Source organism: Arachis ipaensis, chromosome B3, assembly GCF_059453495.1.
Source record: "Arachis ipaensis isolate K30076 ecotype BB chromosome B3, ASM5945349v1, whole genome shotgun sequence".
In the NCBI taxonomy this organism is placed as follows: domain Eukaryota; kingdom Viridiplantae; phylum Streptophyta; class Magnoliopsida; order Fabales; family Fabaceae; genus Arachis; species Arachis ipaensis.
Genome location: NC_142438.1, coordinates 23,900,851 through 23,927,087, shown reverse-complemented (window position 1 = coordinate 23,927,087; position 26,237 = coordinate 23,900,851). Strand labels below are relative to the sequence as shown.

Genomic DNA, 26,237 nt, shown 5'->3' with positions numbered 1-26,237 from the left:
AAATTAGGTTTAGGGGTAATTTGGTAATTTCAAATAAAATTGGGTATAATATAATAATTGAAACTCAAATTAAATCCAACACTAGTTGTATATAGAAAATACTATTTGCTCATCAATTTCACAAATTATTTTCAATAAAATGCCCAAATCCAAAAATTAGAAATAATATACTTAATTTCTTTATTTTTCCAAAATAGCAGTAATAATATTTAAATATTACTTATCTAATCCAAATCTTATAAAATCCTTATTATTTCATAACTATCAACCTTATACTTTAAATATAGAAAATAATCCAATAATTATAAAATTGGATAATAATCATAACTTATCTCAAATCCAATAAATCAAAACTTGCCTTAATTATCTTTAATAAAATAATCTCTGAAATCAAGGCTATAAATAATTGTAGGATTTAAGACTTGATCATAATAAGACTTTTCAAATATTCTGGGCCTTACAAAAATCAAGTAAGTTCTTGTTAAGAAATTACTTTCGATTAAAAAATTTTTATGTCATGGTTAAAAAATTTTAATGTCAAAATTAAGAAATTTTTGTATTGTGATTAAAAATTTTGGTGCTATTTTTCTATTTTGTATTTTTTTTAAGCAGTTCTTCATTTTTCCTTGTTTTCATAGTTCCTCTTATTTCACACACACTTTTATAGTTCTTGTTTCATCCTTTTTTATTTCATCTTCTAAGAGAAACAAAAAAAAAAAGGAGATAAAAAATAAAACAGATAAAAAAAATAAAATGAAAAAATTATATAATTATTTATTTATTTATTTATTTTTTTATAATAAACACAAAAAATTTTAAAAGAAAAATATGTAATTTTATAAATAAAAATATATAAATTCTGCACGAAAAAGAAAAAAAATAAAGAATAAGAAGAAAAAAATTGCATTATCAAGTGTTCAAAGTCTTGAAAAATTTTGGTGTTAAACTAAAAAAAAATTTAGTGTGAAGAGTTACAAAATTTTGGTATTACTTTTCACGTAAAATAAATAATGTGATTTACGTGTATGTGTTGGAGTTTTTGTTGGATTTAATTAAATTAATTTAATTAACAAAAATGTTTGAATATGTAATGGGATTGATATTAAAAATAACACGGGGATAAAAGTGAATAATGATGAACTCCACTACTACAAAATTTCTCGTAACCGATGATCGACAGTAAATCATGTGATCCTCGGTAAATTCGAGAAATAAAAAGTCAGTTGAGAGTTTTGAAGTTAAATTTTTGTCTATAAACTACAGGAAACGTTTCACGTGCTCCACAGTACGGGACTAGAGTTTCAGAACTCCAACCTCTAAATGCGTTCAGATTTAACATAAAAAATTTCATTGACTAAGATGAGGCGAAGTTTTGATACTGTGGACTCAAGTTAGGTGGGATGCAGCATGGAAATTCGACTGGTGGTGAAAGTGAGCTGTTAACCCAATGTTAAAGGTCAAATTTGGCCAAAATTTGGTTGAGTGAACTGACGGGACTTGTAACCCACGCTAACAGCCGCATGGCTTAGGCTTCTGGGCATGGCATTGAGGTTCGATTAATCATGGGCCCTTTAATGACATATTGAGGTAAAACTCAAAAAATAAAAAGAAAAAAAATTAATTAAGTTGAATTGGTCTAGTAGTTATTTATTGATTTATGGGATAGAATTTATTTTTAAAAAATGGGATATTTTGATAACTCAATATGATTTTTTTTTAATCAAAAATAGAAAGATTCGGACCCACAACTTCTAAATGAGTATGGAAAGATTATACTATTTGAACTATAATTCATTCACAAATATTCTTTTTATATGGCTAAAAAAATAAATAAATTTATAAAATCAGAATTGAGACAGAAAAAATATTGCAAAAAATAATTAAAAAAAATAACACTTCAACGAAAAAAGATTAAACACAATTTTTTTTACTTAGTTTTTGTTATATATATCAAAATTAATGATTCCGAAAAATCAGTTTTGTTTTTGAAGGTTTAGGGATAGGAAGCAACTCAGATAAAGAAGTTTAAAACGTCTTTATTTAAAGTTGTTTTTTAATAATTAAAATTCAATACATATAATTAATTAAATCGTGTTATTTTTGTCAAAATGAGATAAGATAAATTGATTTGGCCAAAAAATTGGTGAATTATATCTTGAACAGATCTAAATTAATATTTTTTTTTATAAAAATGACTACAAAATCTCTATTATAAAAAATGACTAAAATACTTTTATTATTATTATTATTATTATTATTATTATTATTATTATTATTATTATTATTATTATTATTATTATTATTTTGAGAATCCTAAATTCTAACCATTTTCTTCTCTCTGTGTCGTCATAGAGTTAGGATTTAGGATTCTCAAAATTTCAAAAAATATATATAATAGCAGTATCTTAGTCATTTTCTATATAAAAAAATAATTTAGACTGGTTTAAGATTTATTTAGTTTATCGATTTTTAGATCAAATCAATTTATCTGATCTAATTTTGACAAAAATAACATAATTTAATCAATTATATACATTAAATTTTAATTATTAGAAAACATCTTTAAAAAAATATGTTTTAAACGTCTTTATTTAACTGGCTCCCTTAAGGATATTATAAATTTGTTATTAAATTATTTTTGCTATATAATTCAGTTTTGATACATAACAAGAATAAAATTAATGTAAGTAAATAAAAAGGATTGTTTTTAGTTTAATTTTTAATGTAATTAATTTATTGACATATCTTATTGTGATGTTTATAAATTGTATCACAAACTTTTTCTGGTTTAACTTATTTTTCATTTTATAAATTTAATGGAAGTAAAAGCTAAGTTAAATTAAAGTGGATAGGTTGTTATTTTTTATATTGGGAATGCTAGCAAAAGTACACTTCATCTCATATAGAAAAGCATATATGTTAAAAATAGACATGGACTAAATTAATTTGTTGTTGTTCTTACTAAGAAGAAAATGAGATTGAAACAAGGACAAACACTAGAGAATTCTATTCCAATAAGCATGGATAACAGTATTCTAAATGTAACAATACGCAATTTTTGTTAATTAGCGTTGAAAGCGTGATTCAACCACGGAGTACCTTCGAGACTCACCGTGCGCTGATCAGCTCCCCGCATTTTCTCTCAAAGCTACAAGCTGCCCAACGTAGTCTTTTTCATTTTAGATGTGGGGTGAATTGGTAATTCAATAAATTGCTAAAAAACAAAATTTTACATGCAACTTGATCGTACATGGAGTTTTGAAACTCTAGTACCGTACCATGGCACACGTGAAATACTTCCTAAACTACATATGAGCTTTTTACTGTATTGATTGGATAAAAAGTAAACAAATTTTTTTTATTGAAAATTTAACTAGCCAAGCTCATACAAAATAATGGTAAAGTAGTTTTTATAAGTCAAAAATTTAAAAAAATAATTTTTGAAATTTTTCAAAGACACTTAATTTGGTGTAGTGTTTGTTTTTTTTTTTAAATTCATTTCTTTTTATTTTTTTATTTTTAACATTTTATTGTTATTTTACTTTTTTTCAATTTAATTTTACTTTTTTATTTATTTAAAACTTTTATTTATTTTACGTACTTCCTTTTATTTGCTATAATTTACCACCAGTATTTCGACGCAGTTTGTTTTGACACAAATGTTAAATAATTTTTAGGTTGAACTTACTCTTTTTAGAAGAATCATATCTGCTCTTCGAACTGAGATCTTAATACAAGTTTAATTCAACATCCTATCGAAGTTATCAAAAATCAAGTTGTTCTTGTATGGATACTTGGAGGGAGAGTTCGGTCTCTGGGAATCAACGCCGAATTGTTATCTTTGGTGCCGACCTTTGAGCTTTGTATTAATCCGAGCTTTACTCCAAGGGGATGTCCAATCGCGTAGAGCTTTGAGCAAGAAACAAGGGGGGAGTGTACCTGCAAAGGCACTTCGAAGCTTAAGTTAGTATTGAGAATTCAATCTATCTTTAGGATAGGAGATCATATCTTTTGTAGGTGAAAATGTATCAGTCCGTTATGCTTCTGCTTTATTGCAGGTGAAAATGTATCAGTCCGTTATGCTTCTGCTTTATTGCTTGTATTAAAGAGCAATAATAAGGGTGAAATGTTAGGTTGGACGTTTCACTTTTGTAAAGCAGTCCGTTAAGCTGATTTGTAACATAAGTTGCCGATTAATGACATTGATTGCTGATTAGTAACTGTAACACCGATTAATAATGTAGCGCAGATTAATAACGTAAATTGCCGAGTTATGGTTTGTAATGCCGATCTTGTAACGGTCCTGATCATAACCCCCAAGCTTAGCCTGAGAGTATGTTTTAATGAAGTAGGTTGAGCTTTAAATGAAGCATAAGTCGGCAGTTGCATTAGTATATTACGTCGGCAAATGTGTTGGACCTGGAGCCCCCAGCTCAAGATGTTTTATTAAAAAGGGTTAATAAAAGAAAAAATATATTAAAAAGTAAACAGTTTTTAAATGAAGAGAGAGAAGTAATGATGGCATTAAGTGTGCTGTCATTTTCAAGACTGCTCTTTGGGCGGTTGATGTGACTGAGAAGTAGGTTATTGTTACTGAAGGGGTTTCTGTAACTCATTGGTAACTATTACTGGAATACCAATAGTGTAGCATCTACATCATTTTTGAGTTTGTGAGATAAAGTTGGCTGTGAAATTTCCAAAGGAAAGAAAATGAGTAAAAGAGGTATGTGAAAAAATTTTTGTCTGCTTCTTCATTGATTTTCGTTTCTTCTTCCTCTGTTTCTGTTTGTTGCTGTTGATGGGGTTTGAGAAGGATAAGAAGGAGAGGATAGACTGGTCTTATGACTGGGTTAATGAGGATATTAGGAGTCGTGTGTCATTGTTCTTGGATTATGGAGCTGTAGATGAAGTGGATAAGAGTAAAGTTGTTAGGTCTGGTTCTGGAATTCGACTGGAGCTACTGCCCTGTTCTGAAAGTGATAGGATTTTTCATAGGGGTGAGGGTTTTGAACACTTTTTTATGTATAGTTGTGTTCTTGAAGAGTTGAAGGTTAAGCTTCCATTTAGCGATTTTGAATATCAGATTTTGAAGCAGATGAACTGTGCTCCATCTCAGCTACATCCGAATGGGTGGGCTTTTCTTCCTGCATTTGAGGTATTGATGGAATTTTTAGAAGAAGTGCCATCTGTAAAGTTATTTTTCTCACTTTTTCAAGCAAAAGGTGTGTGGAAAGGTGGGTGGGTGAACTTGAATAGTTCGCCAAGGTTTGCAATATTTAAGCTGTATAAGTCGTCATTTAAGGAATTTAAGGAGATGTATCTGAAGGTGAGAAGTTTTGAAAGGGATTTTCCTTTTTATGTGGACGAGCATTTAGGGGAGAGATTCCCAATTTTTTGGTGTTCTGAGCCCAATAATATACTCGGCCCGGAGTTTATCAAGCTTAGGGATGAGTTTATTATTGAGTATCTGGTCGAGGCTATTGATCGGAAGGAATTGATCTCAGTGTTCGATTTGTTGAAGTGGGAGGAAAGTAAGCAGGCTGTGGTAGATTACTTAGGTGAGCTTGTTGGGATTTTATTTTATATTCAGTATTTGACATATGTTGATGAAATGTGGTTTTTGTTTGTTTTCAGGTGGAAAGTATCCTGGTGTATCTGCGGTAAACTTTAGGGCACGTGTGAAAAGTAAGAACCTGGATAAGGAAGGTTCGACGTCCAAAGTTGAGAAAGTTGTTAGTGCTGGAGAGGTTGATCAACCGAAGCCGAGGAGGAGGAAAGTTATTGCTAAGAAAAGAAACGGTGACGTGGTGGATTTGTCCGATGTTTCTGATGATGAGAAGGATGATGTGCCAATTGAAGAAGTTCATAAGTTTTTTGACAATCAAAAAGGTTGCACGGGATTGCTGATCAGACTGATTCTTCGTCTTTATGGGGAAGGGATTACCTATATATGGTTATTGCTGATGAGTGTTGTCAATTGTCGGCAGATATAACTCTGACCGATGAGGTTGGTGATGTTGCCATTGATCAGTATATGCAGGTAATTCAAGTTTTGAGGCAAAAGGTTTGAATTTTTTTTGTGGAATATTAATGTCATAATGTATGATTTTCAGGTGGTGGGACTGCGACTGGCGAGTTTAGGGCGGAGCTGGGAAAAAATTCATCGGAAGTTTGTTGAGAAAAAGGAGGATCCGAGTTTGAGGGAAGAGTTGGCTATAAAGGCTGCTAAGATCTCAGAGCTAGAGGTGAAGTTAGTTGAGGTTGAGAAGCATTTAAAAGAGGTGAAGGATAGTTATGCCAAAGATGTTGAAGATTTAAAAAAGAAAGAATCTGACTTATCTGCTCTGAGTACTCGTATGATTGAGGTTACCGCTCAGTTAAAGGAGGTGGAGAAGAACAAGCAATGAGAAATTCTTTATTCCTTTCTTGAAGGATTTGAGAGGGCTTCCCTTCAGGCGAGATTTCTAGCTCACGGGGTGGATTTTTCATCGATGAATCCAGGTAAAATAGTGCAGGATGGCGTTATGGTCGAAGATGATGGTGCTGCTGAGCAAGGAGATGAAAATGCTTAGTAGGGTTTTGTTTTGCTGTTGTTGTACTTTTGCTTTTTGTTGGTAGACTTATTTTGCTCCTGAGTTGAGCTTAATGTTGTGATATTATCTTGCTACTGTTTTGTGAAAAACAACTCTTGGTGTTTCTGGTTACATGCTTTTTGTGCATGTTATGATTATGAGATAATATTATTATTTGTATGGGTGTTTATCTGGTTTGTAACTGTGGCTTTGAGCCAAACATGTTTATTAGGTAAAATTGTTTTAATGGTGAAATGCCATTATTTTGATGGAGAAGTATCATGGAAAGGCCGAGTTTATTGAGATGCCGATTAATAGGCATAGGTTTTGTTTGATAATAACTGGATTCTGTTGAATGATCGGCAGTAATTTGTGATAAATTTTGAAAAGTCAGTTTCCGAGTATTGCTCAGTAATCTGTTTGAGTGATTGATTCCGAGTGGTATGATTCGGTGTAAGATCGGCTATTTGTTTTGACTGATATGTGCCGAATGGTTGGTTTCAGATTATAATCGGTAATTTGATTAAATGATTGTATCCGAGTGGTCGGATTAAGATCAGTTATTTGATTGATTGAATGATGAATTCTGAATGAACGGATTCCGATTTAGATCGGTTATTTGTTTGATTGATTGATGAATTTCGACTTAGATCGGTTATTTGTTTGATTAATTGATGAATTATGAATGATCGGATTCCGAGTTAGATCGGATATTTGTAAAATTCTGAATGATTGGCTTCCGATTAATATCGGATATTTGTTTGATTGGTAGATTCCAAATGATCTGTTTTGGAATATGATCGGTTAATTGTTTATTTGATAGTATCTGAATGGTCGGATTGAGAGTGAGATCGGCCATTTGTTGATTATTTCTGAATGCTCGGACTAATAGTATAGGTCGGCATTATATGTATGAATGAATGAGAAGTATGGAATGGGAAAATAATGATTTGATAAAAAAAAAGAAATTTATTTATTGAAGAACCTTTGATTTCAAAGGCCCAGGTAGGCTAGCCTCGTTAAAACCTCTCCAAGCAAAACCCTTGTGGGAAAAATTTTGGTAGTAGGAAAAAGAGTGCTGGCCAGTCCCTGGTATTAACTGTAATATAACTTTAAAGAAGATACATTCCAAGTGTTAGGAAGATCTTTACCCTATAAGGTTTGTAATCGGTAAGCTCCATTGCCGATGACTTCTGTGACTCGGTAAGGACCTTCCCAATTAGCTGCTAGTTTGCCATGGGTTGATGGTCTTCTAGCTGCCTCTGTTTCCTGAGCACAAGGTCGTTTACATGAAAAGACCTTGGGTGAAGTCTTTAGTTATATCTTCGGGCTATGTGCTGTTGCATGGCCAAATGTTTGACTGCTGTGGACGATCTGAGTTCTTCTATGAGGTCAAGTTCGGATTGTCGAGCTATGTCTTTTGTAGTTTGGTCGGCCATTTCAGTGCGCAGTGAGGATTGGGAGATCTCCACTGGTATCATTGCGTCTGAACCGTAGACTAACCGGAAGGGTGTTTCCTTTGTGGTTGAGTGAATTGTTGTGTTGTATCCCCATATGATCTCTGGGATAAGCTCGGCTAAGAGGCCTTTTGCATCATCCAGTTTCTTTCTTAGAGCATGTAGTATTACTTTATTTGCAGCCTCTGCTAAGCCATTTGTTTGTGGGTGCTCGACTGAGAAGAAATGCTGTTTGATTTTTAGTTCCTGCAAAAAGGATGTAAACTTTTGATCGGCAAACTGGCGACCATTATCTGTGATAATGTGCCAAGGAATGCCGAATCGACAAATAATATATTTCCAGACAAAAGAAATCATTTGTTGTGATGTGATCTTGGCTAGGGGCTGTGCCTCGATCCATTTGGAAAAATAGTCAATTGCTACAACTAAGAATTTTACCTGCCCTGCTGCTGTGGGGAAAGGGTTGAGGATATCTATGCCCCATTGGTTGAACGGCCAACTTACCTCGGAACTGTGTAGGAGTTCGGCCGGGAGATGTGTGATCGGACTGTGTTTCTGGCAGTTGTTACAGCTTTTAACTTTTCCGTGATAATCCTGTCGTATTGTCGGCCAATATAATCCAGCTCTGAGAATTTTGGAAGACAGACTTCGGGCTCCGAGGTGTGTACCACAGATCCCTTCATGCGCCTCAGCAAGTGCAAGCTCGGCTTCTGTTCTGCAAAGACATATAAGTAATGGACGAGAGAATCCTCGTCTATATAGGCAGTTATTATAAATTGTAAAAAAGGAGGCTTGTCGGCGAAAGTGTCGAGCATTTTCGACGTCGCCTGGCAAGATCCCTGTCCGGAGATACTCTATGTATGGAGATCTCCAATCTGCTTCCTGTGTTACACTTAAGATTTGTGTTAGTTCAATGCTTGGCTTGAGCAGTGTTGACTGATAAAGTGATGACCTGTTTGGTTGAATGCTGGCGAGTTTAGACAGAATGTCAGCTCGGCCATTACTCTCTCTTGGTATGTGCTGTATTTCGTATTTAGAAAATTTTGAAAGTAAATTTTGTACGATATCCAGGTATTTAGAAAGCAAAGGGTTCTTTATTTGGTATAAGTTGTTTACCTGCTAGACGATAAGTAAGGAGTCGCAATATACCTTTAGTTCGGTGATGTTTAGGTCAGCAGCGAGTCTAAGGCCAGCAATTAGCACTTCATACTCACTTTGATTGTTGCTTGCTTTAAATGCAAAATTGAGAGAATTTTTTATGACGTTGCCGTGGCTAGAATGATACCTGCTCCACACCCTTGTGGGTTCGAGGACCCATTGACGTATAAAGACCATTTGATGTAGTCTTCAGTTGTACTTAGTACCGAGAATTCGGCGATAAAGTCGGCCAAGAACTGGGATTTGATGGATGCTCGGCCTTCGTACTTGATATCAAATTCCGATAGCTCCACCGACCATTTTACTAGTCGGCCAGCCAGCTCAGATTTCTGAAGGACTTGCCGCAAAGGATGATCTGTCCGAACATGGATTTCATGGCTCTGAAAATATTGTCGGAGTCTTCTGGCTGAGAAGATCAGGGCTAGGGCCAGTTTCTCAATGCTCGGATATCGAAGCTCGGCATTTTGTAATGTTTTGCTGGTAAAATAGATCGGGAACTGTTTGTTTTTCCTTTCTGCAACAAGAGCGGAGCTTATAGCCCAGTTAGTGATAGATAAATATAAGAATAATGGTTCCCTTTAGAGGGAGTTTGTAAAATTGGTGGTTTTGAAAGAGTTTATTTGATAGTTGTGAATGCTTGTTCACATTCATCAGTCCATTGGAAAGCTTTTTTCTTTTTTAAAGTTTGGAAAAAATATAAAGATTTAGGAGCTAGGCAAGGTAAGAATCTAGAGAGTGCAACAAGTCTCCCTGTTAACCGATGGGCTTCCTTGATGGTGTGTGGACTTGTCATGTCTAAAATAGCTCGGCATTTTTCTGAATTTTCCTCAATACCTCGGCTAGTGAGCATGAAGCCGAGGAATTTGCCGCTCTGAACCCCAAATGCGCACTTTTCGGGATTTAACCGCATGTTGTATTTTCTTAGCTGTTCAAAGATTTCTGCGAGATCATCAAGGTGATTGTTTCTGATCTTTGTCTTGGCGACCATATCTGTTTGGCGAAGACTTTGTCCATTAGACGTTGATATGTTGCACCTGCATTCTTAAGGCCAAATGGCATGACTTTATAACAATAGTTTCCATATTCAGTAATGAAGGCTGTCTTATTTTTTATCAGATGGATGCATTTGGATCTAGTTATAGCCAGAATATGCATTCATAAAGCTGAGTTTTTCATAACCAGAGGCATTATCAACTAGGCAATCAATAGAGGGCAAAGGATAGGAATCTTTGGGGCATGCTTTGTTGAGATCGGTGAAATCAACACACATGCACCATTTACCATTATGTTTTTTCACCATGACGATATTCGCCAGCCATGTTGTGAATCTGATTTCTCGGATGAAGCCCGCGTGGATGAGCTTCTTGGTTTCTTCCAGGGAAGCTTGTTTTCGGTCATGGCCGAGCTTTCTCTTTTTCTGTGCTATTGGTCAGACAGATGGATCTAATGCCAACTTGTGGGATATGATGGATGGATCGATGCCTGCCATATCAGCTGTAGTCCAAGCAAACAGGTCGGCATTGCGTTGTAAGAATGCTTGGAATGACGATTTCTCTTCCGAGGATAATGTTGAGCCGACGTATGTGAATTTGTCCGTGCTTCCTGTGAAGTAGATTTTATGCAGGTCCTCTGTTGGGTCGGTCTTTCAAGGCTTCCCGCTCTGGGATCTAGATCGGCCAGAGCTGGTAGGTCGTCCATGCTGCCGATGTTGTGAACATGGGCTTTTGTATTTGAGTTAGGTCTTTTGATACTGTTGTTGTAGCATTCCCTGGTTTCTCTGGCATCATTGTCAATGGTTGCAATTGTGTTATCCTGCACAGGGAACTTAACACAGAGATGAATTGTAGATACTATAGCGCCGAACCTATTTAAGAAAGGTCGGCCAAGTATTAAATTGTAGGGACTGAAGAAATCAACAACTAAGTATTGTATGTCTGAAGTTTTTGACGAGGGAAACTCACCGAGTGTGGTTTGTAACCACACAGAGCCCATAACCGGGACTCGCTCACCTGAGAAACCTACCAGGTTTCCAGTAGAAAGTTGGAGGATGTTGCTGCTCAATTTCATCTTCTGGAATGTGGAGTAGAATAGGACATCGGCACTGCTCCCAGGGTCCAGCAACACCTTTTTTACTAGGAGATCTCCGAATTGCAGGGAGATTATGACCGGGACATCGAGATTTGCTATATTGTTGTTATGATCGGCTGTCTGGAATGTTATCTACGGGGAGTGTGGTAGTGTTTGCTGTTGAGTTTGATCGGCGTTGATGGAAAGCATAGCTCGGTAAGATCTCTTTCTTGCAGAGCTTGTGGCTCCTCCACCTGCAAAACCTCCAGAAATACAATTAATTATACGTGTTGGTTGTTCGGGATGGTTGTTATTCGGTCGGTCTTTATCTCGGTCATGCTGTGTGGCCGAGCTTTGGTCTCCAGAAGGGGGTGCTCGCCGCTGTATGTGGCCGCCGATGTATTTGTCCAGGTGACCTTGCCGAGCTAGTTACTCCAGTAGGTCTTTGGCGATGACACAGTCGTCGGTAGTATGTCCGTGCTTCTGGTGGAAAGAGTAGTATTTTGATCGGTTCGTGCCTTTTGAATCTGGGTAACTACTGGCTTTTCTTGGTGGCTTGATTAATTTTGAATTCAAGATCTCCTTGATGATGTCGTCGCGCTTGGTGTTGAATTTAGTGTAGGACTCATATCGTGGAGTTGGTTTGAAATTCTTCGTGTTGTCTCGTGTTTTGTCGTCGTCTCTGTAGTGAGGCTGTTCTGTTTTTTGAGCTTGTCGGAGTTCCTCGATGTCGATCTGTCCTTTAGCATTTTTACAGAACTCGGCCATAGTCTTAGGTTTGGCTACAGTAATAGTTTCCTGGAATTTTCCTGGTCACAGTCTGCTTTTTATGGCGTGCAGTTTCACCTCGGGGTGGAGGTCGGGTATACTCATGGCTATCTTTGTGAAGCGCGTCATTACCCTGAGGCTTTCTTGCTGGCCTTGCCTGATTATATTCAGGTAATCAGAGTCAGGTAGGTAAATGGATGATCCAGCAAAGTGCTCCTCAAATGGCTTTGATAGGTCTCGAAAGCAAGAAATAGAACCTGCAGGCAAAGAACAAAACCAATCAAGTACAGGACCGTCTAAGTAAGATGGAAAGCAACGACATAAAACTTTATCAGATGCACTATTTACTATCATTATGGAGGTGAATTTTTTGACGTATTTCTTTGGATCACCCAACCCGTCATAGGGAGTCAGGGTGGTCGGCAAAGTGAATCTCCTAGGCAGCACGAAATTCATCACTTCGGCCGTAAAGAGACCAGGGGAGCTTTCTAGGTGGTCATTCTCATCTTCTGGCCGAGCTTCCTCATCATGCTCGGGTTGGTCTTCCTCATGTCGAGCAGTGTCAGAGACATGTGTTGGTCCTGACTGATGCTTGGTTTCTCCTGTCGGTTCTTGCCGATCGTTGTTGTTTTCGATCCGGGTGTTATTCAAGTTGGCAATTTGATTTGCCATTCTTTGGTTCTCTTCGGCCATGCGCTGGTTGGCTTGCTGCAACTCGGTCACCATCTGAAGGAGTTCGGATGGTGTGGGTGAAGTTGTTCAGCCATGACTCAGGCGAGAACCTTGAGGCCGATGATATATGGAAGGGATTATATTCTCGGCCCCACGGTAGGCGCCAATTGTTCTTGTATGGATACTTGGAGGGAGAGTTCGGTCTCTGGGATTCGATGCCGAGTTGTTATCTTCGGTGCCGACCTTTGAGCTTTGTATTAATCCAAGCTTTACTCCAAGGAGATATCCAATCACGTAGAGCTTTGAGCAAGAAACAAGGGGAGAGTGTACCTGCAAAGGCATTCCGAAGGTTAAGTCAGTATTGAGAATTCAATCTGTCTTTAGGGTAGGAGATCATACCTTTTATAGGTGAAAATGTATCATTCCATTATGCTTCTGCTTTATTGCCTGTATTAAAGAGCAATAATAAGGGTGAAATGTTAGGTTGGACATTTCACTTTTGTAAAGCAGTCCGTTAAGCTGATTTGTAACGTAAGTTGCCGATTAATGACGTTGATTGCTGATTAGTAACTGTAACGCCGATTAATAATGTAGCACAGATTAATAACGTAAATTGTCGAGTTATGGTCTGTAATGCCGATCTTGTAACGGTCCTGATCACAAGTGAAACAATAAATAATTGAATTTTATGTCCGGTCTGCATTTTTTTTTCTTTTTTTCCTCCTTTCTCTTCTCCATTGTCATCATCATCTTCTTTATTCGTCTTTTCTTTGTTTATTTCTTTCTTTCACTAAAAAGAATAGGAACACACAGAAAAAATAAAAAAAATGCATAATGAAAAAAAGTAAGAACAACAAATAAGAAGAAGAAAAAAGAAGAATAAAAAGATGAAGTGAAGTAAGTTCTTGTTAAAAAATTGTTTTCGATTAAGAAATTTGTATGTTATGGTTAAAAAAATTTTGTATCAAAATTAAAAAATTTATGTGTTCTAATTAAAAAATTTTGGTGTTATTTTTCTATTTTGTATTTTTCTCAAACGGCTCTTTCTTCTTTCTTATTTTTATAGTTCCTCTTATTTCACACACACTTTTATAGTTTTTTTTGTTTCATCCTTTTTTATTTTATTTTCTAAGAGAAACAAAAAAAAATAAAAAATCAAACAAATAAAAAAAGAATAAAATGAAGGAATTATTTATTTTTTATTTATTTTTTTATAATAAACACAAAATTTTAAAAGAAAAATACGTAAGTTTATGAATAAATATACATAAATTCTGCATGAAAAAAGAAAAAAGATGAAGAATAAGAAGTAAAAAAAATTGCATTATCAAGTGTTTAGAACTTTAAAAAATTTTAGTGTCAAAATAAGAAAAATTAATGTCAAGAATTACAAAATTCTGGTACTATTTTTTACGTAAAAAAAATAATGCAATTCACGTGTACATGTTGGAGCGATTTTGTTGAATTTGAATCAATTTAATTAAATTTAATTAATAAAAATGTTTAAATGTGTAATGAAATTATATTAAAAATACCAGGGGTATAAAGGTGAATAATGATGAACTCCACTACTACAAATTTCTCGTAACCAATGATCGACAGTAAATCATGTGATCCTCGGTAAATTCGAGAAATAAAAAGTCAGTTGAGAGTTTTGAAGTTAAATTTTTGTCTATAAACTACATATGAGCTTCTTAATGTATTGATTGGATAAAAAGTAAACATTTTTTTTTATTGAAAATTTAACTAGCCAAGCTCATACAAAAATCATCATAAGTACTTTATCTACATTGATTTGACAGAGAAACATCAAAGATGCAGATAGCTCGAGTTCTATGCTTAACAAGTGTCCTTAAGATGCATACAAGTATATGAGAGTTGTTCGTAGTCGTTTTGAAAAAGAGAAAACCGCATACTTCCGTTGTTTTGGTTCAATTTCAAAGATATAAATTAGCAATTTAAAGAGATAATACGGAAATATTTGGTAGACAAAGAAAATCAGCCATAAACAGTCCTAATTTATTTTATTTAGCATTCATTAATTGTCTAAATAAAGTAAATTCTGACTGTTTTTTTTTGTCTTCCTAACATTATCCGAGATAATAATGATAGATTCCCACAGTTAACTAATAGCATAAAGCTTATTATTCCATTAACAACCCCCCTTGGATTCATTTGAACAATTTAACATTATTCCCTAATTAATTATTGCAGCTTAGTGGAGACATCATGTGACACATGAAGGCACTTTGATAAAGAAAAGATTAACTACTGAATAGAAAAGAAAAAGATGGCCTTGCAAGTTGCAAAATTTTCATCCCTCTTTGGATGTGAAAGAACTTTTTAAACAGAATTATTACTAGTTTTTAAATTAGTTTACTTGAAGGGGAGTTTTGGAATAAGATTGAGCTATTTCTGTGTGACTTTAAGGTTCTGGCGAATTCAAAATGTATAAACAACTATTAATGTAATTACCAAGTTAGACGACTTTGGGTGTGTTTGGTAAATGCGTTGGTGAAGGAAGAAGTGCGTTTGAGCTTTTTGAATATTTTATTTTATGTTTGGTAATTTTTTTTCTAAACGCAGAAACGATTCTGCCTCTGAATCCACGTTAAGAAGAAGCTAAAATTTGTAGCTTCTGCTTTTTACGTTTATGATTGCTGATTATCTTTAGAAAATTAGGTGAGAGATTTATTTCTTTTTTACCAACTTTACCCTTCATTTTCTTCTATCAGAAGAATACCAATAACCATAAGTTTCAGAGTAATTCTCTGTAGTTCTTTTTACTTTTTCATAGTTCTTCCTTCTATTTTTTTTTATCAAAATTGTTCAGATTTGTTTCAATCACTAGTAAATTGAATATTTTAATTTTTTTTATTATTTTTAATACTTATTTTCATATTTTAATTTTTAGTGTTACGATTTTTGATGTTTTGTTTTTATGAGTTTTTTTTATCATTTTCTATATTATTTTTTATATGTATATTTTTTATGAATTTTTTTTAATTTTTGTTTGACTTTGTTTATATGTTTTTTTATTTATTTTATTGTATTTCTTTTATTCATATGACAAATATTGTTGATTTTTTTTGTAGTGTTATAATTTTTCAGGTATTTTATTAATTTTTATAATATTTTTATTATTTTTTGTTCATATGAATTCTTTTTTTTCTATCTTTTATTATATTGTATTTATGTTGTGTATGAAATTTTTTTATTTTTTTATTTTATTCATATAAATTTTATTTAGTTTTTATTGTATTTTTTGTTCATATGATATATGTTATTCGTTTTATGAAATTTTTATTATTTTTTATCTGTATGATTTTTTCTATTATTTGATGTACTTTATCTTTGTTTTATATCAATTTTTTTTATTTTTTTATTTTGACTTTGTAAAATTTCTAATTATAATTATTATATACTACGTTTATTATCAAAATTTTGTATAATATAAACTATGATCCTATAAAAAAAAGGACAAAATAAATAAAAAATTTATTATAAGTAACAACAGAGTCATAAATAATGAAAATTTATAGTCCAAAATAATACTAAATTAAAGAGTACGGGTAATACTAGAAAAATTATAGAATTTTTTTGTTTAACATTATAAAATTTATAGTACTCTCTTTTATATTTTTATTGTATTTATTTATTTATATAATAAATATTTTTTATATTATTTTTGTTAGGTTCTGTTTTTGCATGTATATAAAAAAAATAATTTAAATTGATGTCTCTTTTAGTAATTTTTCATCTAAAAATAATTTTGAGTAGTATAATCCAAACAACATTTATTTTACTATAATCAATTTTAATACAAATATTACCAAACGTTAATCCAAATTTGCTTTTCATCAAAATTAATTTTATAAAATCTATTTTATGCAAACTGATGTTTACAAACTGAAATTGAAACACACACTCTATATGTTACACCTTTTGAAAGAGGTCTTTTTTCAAACCATGCGTCAACACTAGACATTTGTGCACCAGACTGTTTTTTATATTTGTGCACCAGACTGTTTTTTATTTTACTGAGTCCACCTAACATGAGGTTTGTATCTGGCAAAAAGTATTATATAAACCAAATCCGTCATGAATCTTACTCATCCTTTCTAAGGTTGAACGAAATCAACAAGAATGGAATCATCAGCAGCTTCTTTGAAGATAGCAATGTATCCATGGCTAGCCCTTGGCCACCAAACTGCACACTTCCACTTAGCCAACAAGTTAGCCGAAAAAGGCCACAATATCACATTCTTCGCCCCAAAAACAACACAATCCAAATTAGCTTCCTTCAATCACCACCCCAACCTTATCACCTTTGTCACCATCACTGTTCCTCGTGTTGAAGGCCTTCCACCACATGCTGAAACCACCTCAGATGTGTCTCCGCCTTTGCTTGCAGTCCTCATGACCGCCATGGATCAAACTCAACAAGTAATGGAAACCCATCTTTCTACTCTTAAACCTGATATTGTTTTCTATGACTATTTCACTCACTGGTTGCCACCATTGGCAAGGCGTCTAGGAATCAAGGCCATTCATTATTGCACTGCGCGTTCTGTGATGGTAGGCTATCTTCTCTCCCCTGCAAGGATCAATCAAGGGATACACAATCATGTTGATCTAACGCATCCTCCTCCGGGGTACCCTTCTTCGTCGTCCATAACGCTTCATACACATGAGGCACGAGAAATATATAACATGAGAAACATAACTTGCGGCAGCAATGTTCTTCTCGGTGAACGTATATTCACTACCATGATTGAATCTGACGCTTTGGCATATAGAACATGCAGGGAAATTGAAGGGCCTTACCTCGACTACGTAGAGGAACAATTCAAGAAGCCTGTGATTCTATCAGGATCAGTTCTGGAGCGACCCAATGCTAGTCTAGATGAAAAATGGGGTTCATGGCTTCAAGGGTTCAAAAGAGGTTCAGTGGTTTATTGTTGTTTTGGAAGTGAGTGCTGGTTACAACCAAATCTGTTCAAAGAATTGCTGCTGGGTCTTGAACTCACTAACATGCCGTTTCTAGCGGCATTAAAAGCCCCAGTTGGGTTCGATTCAGTTGGAGAGGCGCTACCAGAAGGGTTCGAAGAGAGGGTTGCAGGAAGAGGAATCGTGTATGGAGGGTGGATCCAACAGCCATTGATATTGGAACACCCTTCTGTTGGTTGCTTCATTACGCATTGTGGATCAAGCTCGTGTACAGAGGCATTGCTGAATGAGTGTCAAATAGTGTTGCTGCCAAATGGTGGTGACCAGTTCCTTAATGCAAGAATGATGGCAAACTACTTGCAAGTTGGTTTGGAAGTGGAAAAAGGGGAACAAGATGGATTCTACACCAAGGAAAGTGTGTGCAAAGCTATCACTATTTTGATGGATGATGAGAATCAAACAAGTAAAACACTCAGAGCTAACCATGCTAAATTAAGGCAGACTTTGCTTCTTAAAGATTTGGAGTCCACTTATATTGACAACTTCTGCAAGAACCTTCATCATATTATAAGGGAAAAAAATTAATTTCGACTTTTCTAGGTACTTCATTTTGAATTAAAGTGCAGATTAGTTCAAGAAAAATGTTCTTTTCATTTTAAAATTAATATATATAATAAGAGTATTTTAATTTAGATTAGTTCAAGATTTGATTCACCATTATTTCGGTCAAATTAATTTGTCTGACCTAATTTTAACAAAAATAATATGATTTAATCAATTATGTGTTAAAATTTAATATTAAAAACATCTTTAAAAAAAATATTTTAAACGTCATTTACTAAGTGGCTCCTAAAATAAAATTTATATTAACTTGATCTTTATAATGAGGAATGACACCTTGACTTAGGGGTGTTATCGGTTCGGTTTTGGATAAAAAACCAACCGAACACGATTCGATTTCTACAGACACACAATGCAACCATTCAGTTTGTTGCTTTTACAATAATAGAACCGAACTAAATCGAACCAACAGCAGTTTGATTCAGTCAGTTTTTTCGGTTTTTAATTTTTAATGAGCAAAAGAATTTCAAAAGAATTTAACAATTTGCTTAACAAATTGATCATTGCCTAATATTTAGATTATTTCGTCAAAGAAAAAATATTTTTTGAAGATCATTCTGTTCGCTTTTTATTTGTGTTATTTGGCTTTTAATAGTGTTTTCAAACAATATGAAGAGTATATGTATTTTTTTAGGCAACTATTCAAATAAAGATAACAAAAATATCTTTTTATAAAAATGTTTTGTTTAAAGTGTGACTAAATAAAGGAAAAGTCTAGGGGCCAGCAACTTTGTTAAATTTTGGCCAACATGTAACCAGCAAATAAAAGTGAGCCATTGGATGAAATCCCACACTAATCTCACATTATTAAAACCATCATTGATGGCTACTTGATGGCTACAAATCACAAAAGTTGCTGGTTCCTAACATTTCTCCTAAATAAATAAGTTACGCTTTTACAAATATAAAAAATCTAACCATATAATTCATCATCTAAAAGTCAAAAGAAAATATTTTCACATGAAGACAATTATAAAATTTTCATTATCTACCTTTTTTTATGTGAAGACAATTATAAAATTTTCAATGTAGTATCTACTTTTTTTTTATGTGAAGAGTACAATTCTGAGGATCATATTTGTGACTTTCAAAATTTTTTTTAAACACATAAATCTAAAAGTCAGATTTAAATTTTTTATTTTAAATTTTTTTAAACATATAATATTAAAAAAATTTAAATGCGCAAATCGGACCTTTCAATTTGCTTTATGATAGAGAAAAATATATATTTCAACAAAAATCAGATTCTTTGATTTATGCACTATAAAATCTAACCCTCAAATTTCTCTACTTCCATTTAAAAAAAAAATTTAAATCCATATAAAAAGTGAATTACACACGATCTTTTTTTATATCTATAAAAATTAGCCCATTTTGTCGTTACCAATTTTTTAGATTATTTTGTCAAAATATAAATTTTTTAGGTGTTAAAATAATTATTTACTAAAAGATTTATTAAAAATTGTTTTGGATATTATATTAAATTTTGTGGAATGGAAAGCGGTAGTCACCAAAAAAGGTAATGGAAAGCGGCACGCGGGGGCGATGAGATGGCGCAATGGTACCCTCCATTCTTTAATCTGCATCACTTACCATTCTTCACAAACTTTCATTATTAAACATTGATATCATCATGCACTTACAGTTGCACCCATTATATCTATCTCCATTATTATACAGAGTAAGTTATGTATAAATAGTCAGAAACTCTCGCTCCCATCGATCCACATCATAATCTCTTCCTCATTATTTATTTAATAATTATCTGCATGGATACAAGTTCCTTGAGCATTGCCATGTATCCATGGCTAGCCCTTGGTCATCAAACTCCATTCCTCCACCTATGTAACAAGTTAGCCAAAAGAGGCCACAGAATCACATTCTTTGCGCCCAAAACAGCACAATCCAAGTTACTCCATTTCAATCTTTATCCAGATCTCATCAAATTCGTCGCCGTCGCGGTTCCCCACGTGGACGGCCTTCCACCGAACGCAGAAACCACTTCAGACATTCCTTACCCTCTGCACCCTCTCATCATGACAGCAATGGACTTAACCCAAGCCCACATAGAAACTTATCTTTCCCAGCTTAAACCTGATCTTGTTTTCTATGATTTCACTCATTGGATGCCATCATTGGCAAGGCGTTTAGGAATCAAGGCCATTCACTTTTGTACTGTCAGTTCTGCCATGATAGGCTACACTGTTGTACCTTCAAGATTCCAAAAAGGGAACGACCAAACAATGAACGATCTCATGAAACCTCCTCCAGGGTACCCTCATTCATCTATCACATTTCACGTCCATGAGGCGCGAGCCTACGCTAACAAGCGGAAACAGGTCTTTGGGAGCAATGTTCTTTTCTATGATCGTATGTTCATTTCCATGAGTGAAGCCGATGCAATAGCGTTCAGAACTTGCAGGGAAATTGAAGGGCCTTACCTCGATTTCATACAGGAACAGTTCAAGAAGCCTGTGCTTCCTACAGGACCAGTGATACTAGAGAAACCAAACTTTGCATTGGATGAGAAATGGGCTTCTTGGCTTGGAGAATTCAAACAAGGCTCGGTGGTTTATTGTTGTCTTGGAAGTGAGTGCAGGTTGAGGCCAAACCTGTTTCAAGAATTGTTGTTGGGTCTTGAACTAGTTGGCATGCCTTTTCTTGCAGCTTTGAAACCCCCAATCGGGTTTGATTCAGTTGGAGACGCGCTACCAGAAGGGTTCGAAGAGAGGGTTAAAGGAAGAGGGATTGTGTATGGAGGGTGGATCCAACAGCCATTGATATTGGAACACCCTTCTGTTGGATGCTTCATTACACATTGCGGATCAGGTTCTTTGTCAGAGGCATTGCTCAATGAGTGCCAGTTGGTGTTGCTTCCAAATGTCGGTGACCAGATTCTGAATGCAAGAATGATGAGTAAGAATTTGCAAGTTGGTGTGGAAGTGGAGAAAGGGGAAGACGATGGATTGTACACTAAGGAAAGTGTGTGCAAAGCAGTTAGTATTGTAATGGATGATGAGAATGAGACAAGCAGAATAGTCAGAAGTAACCATGCTAAGATCAGAGAGATGTTGCTTAATAAAGATTTAGAGTCTACTTATATTGATGCTTTCTGTAAGAATCTTCAAGAGATACTTTGAAGGTTTTTTCATCTTTCTTATTTTAATATGTATTTTGAGGTTCTAATGTGTTGTATTGTGAATGTGTGCCATAATGTAGGTGTAATATTGAGAATTTGATGTACACCAGATTAGTATCTGATTATCGTTTTATCCTAAAATTCTTCTAGCTTCTAGTACTTTCTCTATGATAATTACAGTCCGGTTTTGACAAAGTTAGTATTTGATTTAAATTACTGCACTTTACTTTTTAATTTTTATCATTACTGATACTCATTTAAGGAAAAATCATAATTAACAGTGAAGATAACAAGAAAAGTTTATTCCAGTAGTACATGCTCATTTTTTCCTTTAGCAAGTCTTGGGTTCAAAATTATACTCTTGAACAAAATTGACTTTTGTAAATGATATCCTACTTTGCAGTGAAACCAATATTTTACAGTAAAGTTGAAGCTAGTAAAATATACAACAACTAATTTACAGCTAATACTTAAATCACTATAGAGAACAACCAGAATGGAGGAAATCAAACAGAATACAGGTGAATGGATCTAATTTTCAACTTGTTGTATGATCCAAGTAATGTTAGAAGTTAGTGAACTCAGTTTTTATCTTGTCTCAGAAGGTTGGTTCAGAATCGTAATTTGTAAAATTCTGAGACAGAACAGAACATAAACAATACTCATAAATTATAAAGAAATATAAAAAATAATTGTAGCTTCATTTGATGCCATTCCACAGTCACTCAAACTAAAATTTATATCCTACAAAGAGATTGGATTACAGATCAATAGGCCACAACAACAACAACAAAAATTGAAGAATTCAAGGAGGTTAGAACAGAGCATAACATAGTAAATTAAGAAAATAACATAGTTGAATGCCTGAATCATATGTAAATATTATGTGCTATAGGAGAGCAGATTCAAAACTTAACAAAGCAGATTAAAAGATAAGAAAGCAAATTCAAAGCAGATTCAAGCATGACAAACAAAGCAGTGAAAGCACAAGCACAAGAGAGCAGATAGTAGAGGGAGAAGAGAGGAGACTTAATTATCTTTGTTTAAATGCATGGGGTTAATATGTTTTGTTTTTAACCCTTTATCACTTTGTTTAAATCATCTGAGGATGGAACGGCAGCACTTAATTATCTTTCCAATCTTGTGTTTGTGAATCCGTGAGACTCATTAGTCACTTGTGCAAATTAATTAGCTCTCAAAGCAAGGAAATTCAAAGATCAATTAGTGAGTGAGTGAGTGACGGTAAGAATGAAACCAACAATTAATTTGCCCATGCATTATAATATAACATGATCTAGTACGATTTTTTCCCTCAGTTATACATAACAATACATTAAGAAGAACAATATCACTATAACAATGAGGTATATCTGTATTCTAACTTCAAATTAATCTATAAATTTCGCTAAAGAAAAATAATACAGTATGCTTTGTCTTTATAGTGCTTGTTTCATTAAGTTGATAATTTTTTTAGCATATTTGGTAAATTTCTATTAGTAAAAATAAAAACACTAAAAAAAAAAACTATCTTTTTTAAGAAACAATCATTTACATTTTTTTAAAAAAAAATCTTTTTTTCTTAAAAAAAATACTTTTTACATAATAAATAAACAAAAAATATTTTTATATTGTTATACACAAATATACTGTTATGCAGATTTTTAGCAAATCGTAGTTGGTTCGATATCTAGTATCTGGGGAGTAAAATCTATTCTTGTGTGAGTACCAATTTTTAAAAGTGCACCAAAAATTTTGTTTCTCGAACGAAAAGATAAAGAAAAACTTGAAAAGTAAAAGAAATTTAAACAACTTGAAATTAAAAACACAGGAAGTAAATTTAAAATTAAAGAAAAGCAATAAAATATCTTTAACATGGTTGAAAGACTTTGAATTCGAATACAATGCAAAAATATTAAAAAAAAAAAAGGTTTGCCAAAGGAAACTAAATTGCAGAAAAGGTAATAAATTGCAAGAAACTTAAAACAAATGTAAAGACATGGAAAGAATTTTACAAAAAAAATTCTTTGCAGACTCAAAAAGTCTCTAAGAATGTGACTGTATAAGAGTATTTTTTAAAACCAAATTTCAATATCTGTTCCTTCCAAATTTTATCTATTTATAGATCTTTTCAACCAATTAAATTTCATCACGTGCTTTATATGTGAGAAATCTGAGCCTAATCATTCCCGCCACTTAAATGATGGATAACCGTCTTCATCTTCAATTGCCTTGATTATTAGTCTTATCATTGCTTTGATTGTTTAATCCTATTTCGACAAGCTTCATCGATCAACCTATTCGCTTATCGATAAGACAATAACCTTCCTTTGATGAATCCTGAACCCACTCGACAGGACCCAAATAAGTAACGCCTTTGATTTTGACTAACTAATTAACTGAGTACACTACGTTCTTTGAAGTCAATTCTCTTTCTTTTTATCTATACACTTTACCAATCTACCAAAATATTCAACTAACATATACTTGATAGATAAATAAAAAGATATTTTTGTATGAAATATCTAAATATAAAATTATTTTTATTTTTTTATAAAATCTTTTAAAAAAATAATTTAAAATATATATATTTTTTTTAAAATTCACCCGAACAAATCTTATATCAGTACAAATTTCCTAATGACTTAGTTGTTAAGTAAATATATTGGGGATGAAGTTGCTTTCAAATTATAGGAAGTAAAATTCATATTGAATTAATTTGCTTGAATTTCAAATGTTTGAATTGCCATACGATACGTTTTTAGCCAATTTTATTGACTTGTCAAATTTTGAGAAACTTCTTCAAGATTTTGTAACTTTTAGTAGTGACTGTCTTTCATCAATTTGTACAAATAATTTTGTAATTTATTAAGATTTTACCAATTTCTAAAAATATTAATTCAACGTAAATTCTTAAACTTAATTATAGGATTAATAAAGTTAGTTTAATCGCCAAAGTCACTAAAATAAAAGAGAATCACATTGCAATCGTCAATTATGCATGGGAAAACACAAGTGAAAAGAATCGAGTCCTTGATAATTGATAGGTGGTTGAACAAGATTAGGCAGTATTTTAATTTTAAAAGGCTTTCCACTCTTGGCAAATGTATTAGCAAAGGAAAAGTATAAGTAATTAACAATATTTTTGAATAATGTGTGAACAATGTGAATTAATAAGGTTAAAAGAGTCAATTAATCTTAAATTTAATTAGTAGTATTAAATTAAGATGTAGTGTATTTTTATTTGATTGGTAATTATTCATGTTGTTTAAAATAATCATTATTTACCTAGCACTCCCCGCATGACAGAGCATCTCTCGTTGAGAATAAAAGTCTAGTTAAAATTTTACAAAATGAGTTTTATGTATAAATTTACACGTGGAACTTACATAGATAAACTTTACCTACCACTCGTGTGTTAAATTTTTTTCAGTTAATATAAGAATTTTAATGTGTAAATGATGACAAAATAAAACTATGCAAAATGAGATAAGCTTTAATATAGTATCTGAAGTTGCACTCGAGTCTCATAATAGTTCCTGAACTTAAAAGTTTCTCAGAGTCATCTCCGAACTTGCATTCCGGGACTCAAAGTTGTCCTTCCGACAATTTCTGGACACCTGGCGCAACTGAAAAGCTTAGCTGGCAGCGTCGTTGACATGTGGGACTCACAGAAACGACGCCGTTTTGGCTGTGGCACCAAAATGACATGAAACGACGTCGTTTCACGCTGAATACGTCCCTCCATCAACGTTTCAATAACGTATTATCTCCCTCCTCTCTAAACACGAAACAAACACAACACAGAGTGAGGTTTCTTCTTCTCCCTCCCTCAATCTCCAATGGCGCATGTGCGATTGCATTAACCGCACTGATTTCAGTGGAAGACTTTGGCTTTGGAGCATCGCTGTTTTCCTCTCTTTCATACACAAAGTTGGGAAGCCTGGTTTCTCTGAAAGAGGTAAGCCAAAAATGAAAAAAAAATGTGGTTCCTCTGTTTTTTGATATTGTTGTTAATCTAATATTCACAAAAGTTCAGGCCATTTTTTTCGATTGTAATTCGTGGGTATGAACGCCTCTGTTCTGTTCTCTGTGCTAGGGTTTGATCACTACTGGCTTTCGTAGTGGTTTGGCCAAGAAAATTGTAGAGTAGGAGTGTTTCTTGTGTTTTGATGATATGAAAACGTGTTCTTTATGTGTTAGGGTTTACTGCTCTTAGTGGAGGAGTTTCCAAATTGTTAATGTGTTTCAGGACAATGACTCTGATCAATGAATTTGTTAAACAGAGTTTGCATAATCACAGTAGAAGTAAAGATCTTTTGGGAGTTGAAATTTTTTGTAACTCTGATAATGGATTCTGAATTTGACTGATTTACCTAATTGCCTTTCTTTGTATTGGGTTGGTTTAGTTAAACTGAATGTAATATGTAATGCTGTTTAGTTAAACTAAATGTGTGATCATAATGGATTCTTGCATACATATGTTAGAATAATATAAAGTAAGTTTTGCAATTGCTAATGAAGTTAACTTAGCTATTGGAATAGTCAAGTTGTTTGATGAATTTGGTCTGGACTAGTGGATTAGTTGTGAGAAAGGGTATGTAAATTTGAATGGTTTGATCCATGAAGATTGAAGTTAGTGTCTAGAGAACTGCTATCCTTAGTTAAACCAAAATAATGTTCTTGATTTCACACTTTCTCTGCATAGTTGGATCTGATTTCTTGATGTGACATCAGTAATGTTTATTCATTTCTTATTAGTGGACAATAATTGATTATTCTATACTTTCATATTTCCAATCTATTACTAGCAGTGATGTCTGATTTCAAACAATG

General features: G+C 33.5%; 2 protein-coding genes and 1 pseudogene across 2 annotated transcripts; 2 read left to right on the top strand and 1 right to left on the bottom strand.

Moving 5' to 3' along the window:
* Nucleotides 1–7,885: 7,885 nt before the first annotated feature.
* On the bottom strand, nucleotides 7,886–10,487 carry LOC148570068 (uncharacterized). Its single transcript, XM_088506821.1, has 6 exons — nucleotides 10,462–10,487; nucleotides 10,022–10,221; nucleotides 9,315–9,701; nucleotides 9,179–9,258; nucleotides 8,534–9,049; nucleotides 7,886–8,275 (listed from the first exon to the last, which is right to left on the bottom strand). The coding sequence occupies exons 1-6, from the start codon at nucleotides 10,485–10,487 to the stop codon at nucleotides 7,886–7,888; spliced, it is 1,599 nt and encodes a 532-aa protein (XP_088362947.1).
* Nucleotides 10,488–16,766: 6,279 nt separating this feature from the next.
* On the top strand, nucleotides 16,767–18,229 carry LOC107634224 (UDP-glycosyltransferase 79B30 pseudogene; annotated as a pseudogene).
* Nucleotides 18,230–19,932: 1,703 nt separating this feature from the next.
* On the top strand, nucleotides 19,933–21,545 carry LOC107629806 (UDP-glycosyltransferase 79B30-like). Its single transcript, XM_016332698.3, has one exon. The coding sequence runs from the start codon at nucleotides 20,035–20,037 to the stop codon at nucleotides 21,403–21,405; it is 1,371 nt and encodes a 456-aa protein (XP_016188184.1). The 5' UTR covers nucleotides 19,933–20,034; the 3' UTR covers nucleotides 21,406–21,545.
* The last annotated feature ends 4,692 nt before the right edge of the window (nucleotides 21,546–26,237 follow it).

Excerpts from the sequence above, each read along its gene's own strand:
- LOC148570068 (XM_088506821.1), bottom strand. The coding sequence starts at position 10,487 with ATGGTGAAAAAACATAATGGTAAATG. Across the intron at positions 10,222-10,461 it reads AAAAAACATAATGGTAAATG|GTGCAACATATCAACGTCTA; the intron begins GTGCATGTGTGT and ends TTAAGAATGCAG. Across the intron at positions 9,050-9,178 it reads TAAACATCACCGAACTAAAG|CACATACCAAGAGAGAGTAA; the intron begins GTATATTGCGAC and ends TACGAAATACAG.
- LOC107629806 (XM_016332698.3), top strand. The coding sequence starts at position 20,035 with ATGGATACAAGTTCCTTGAGCATTGCCATGTATCCATGGCTAGCCCTT.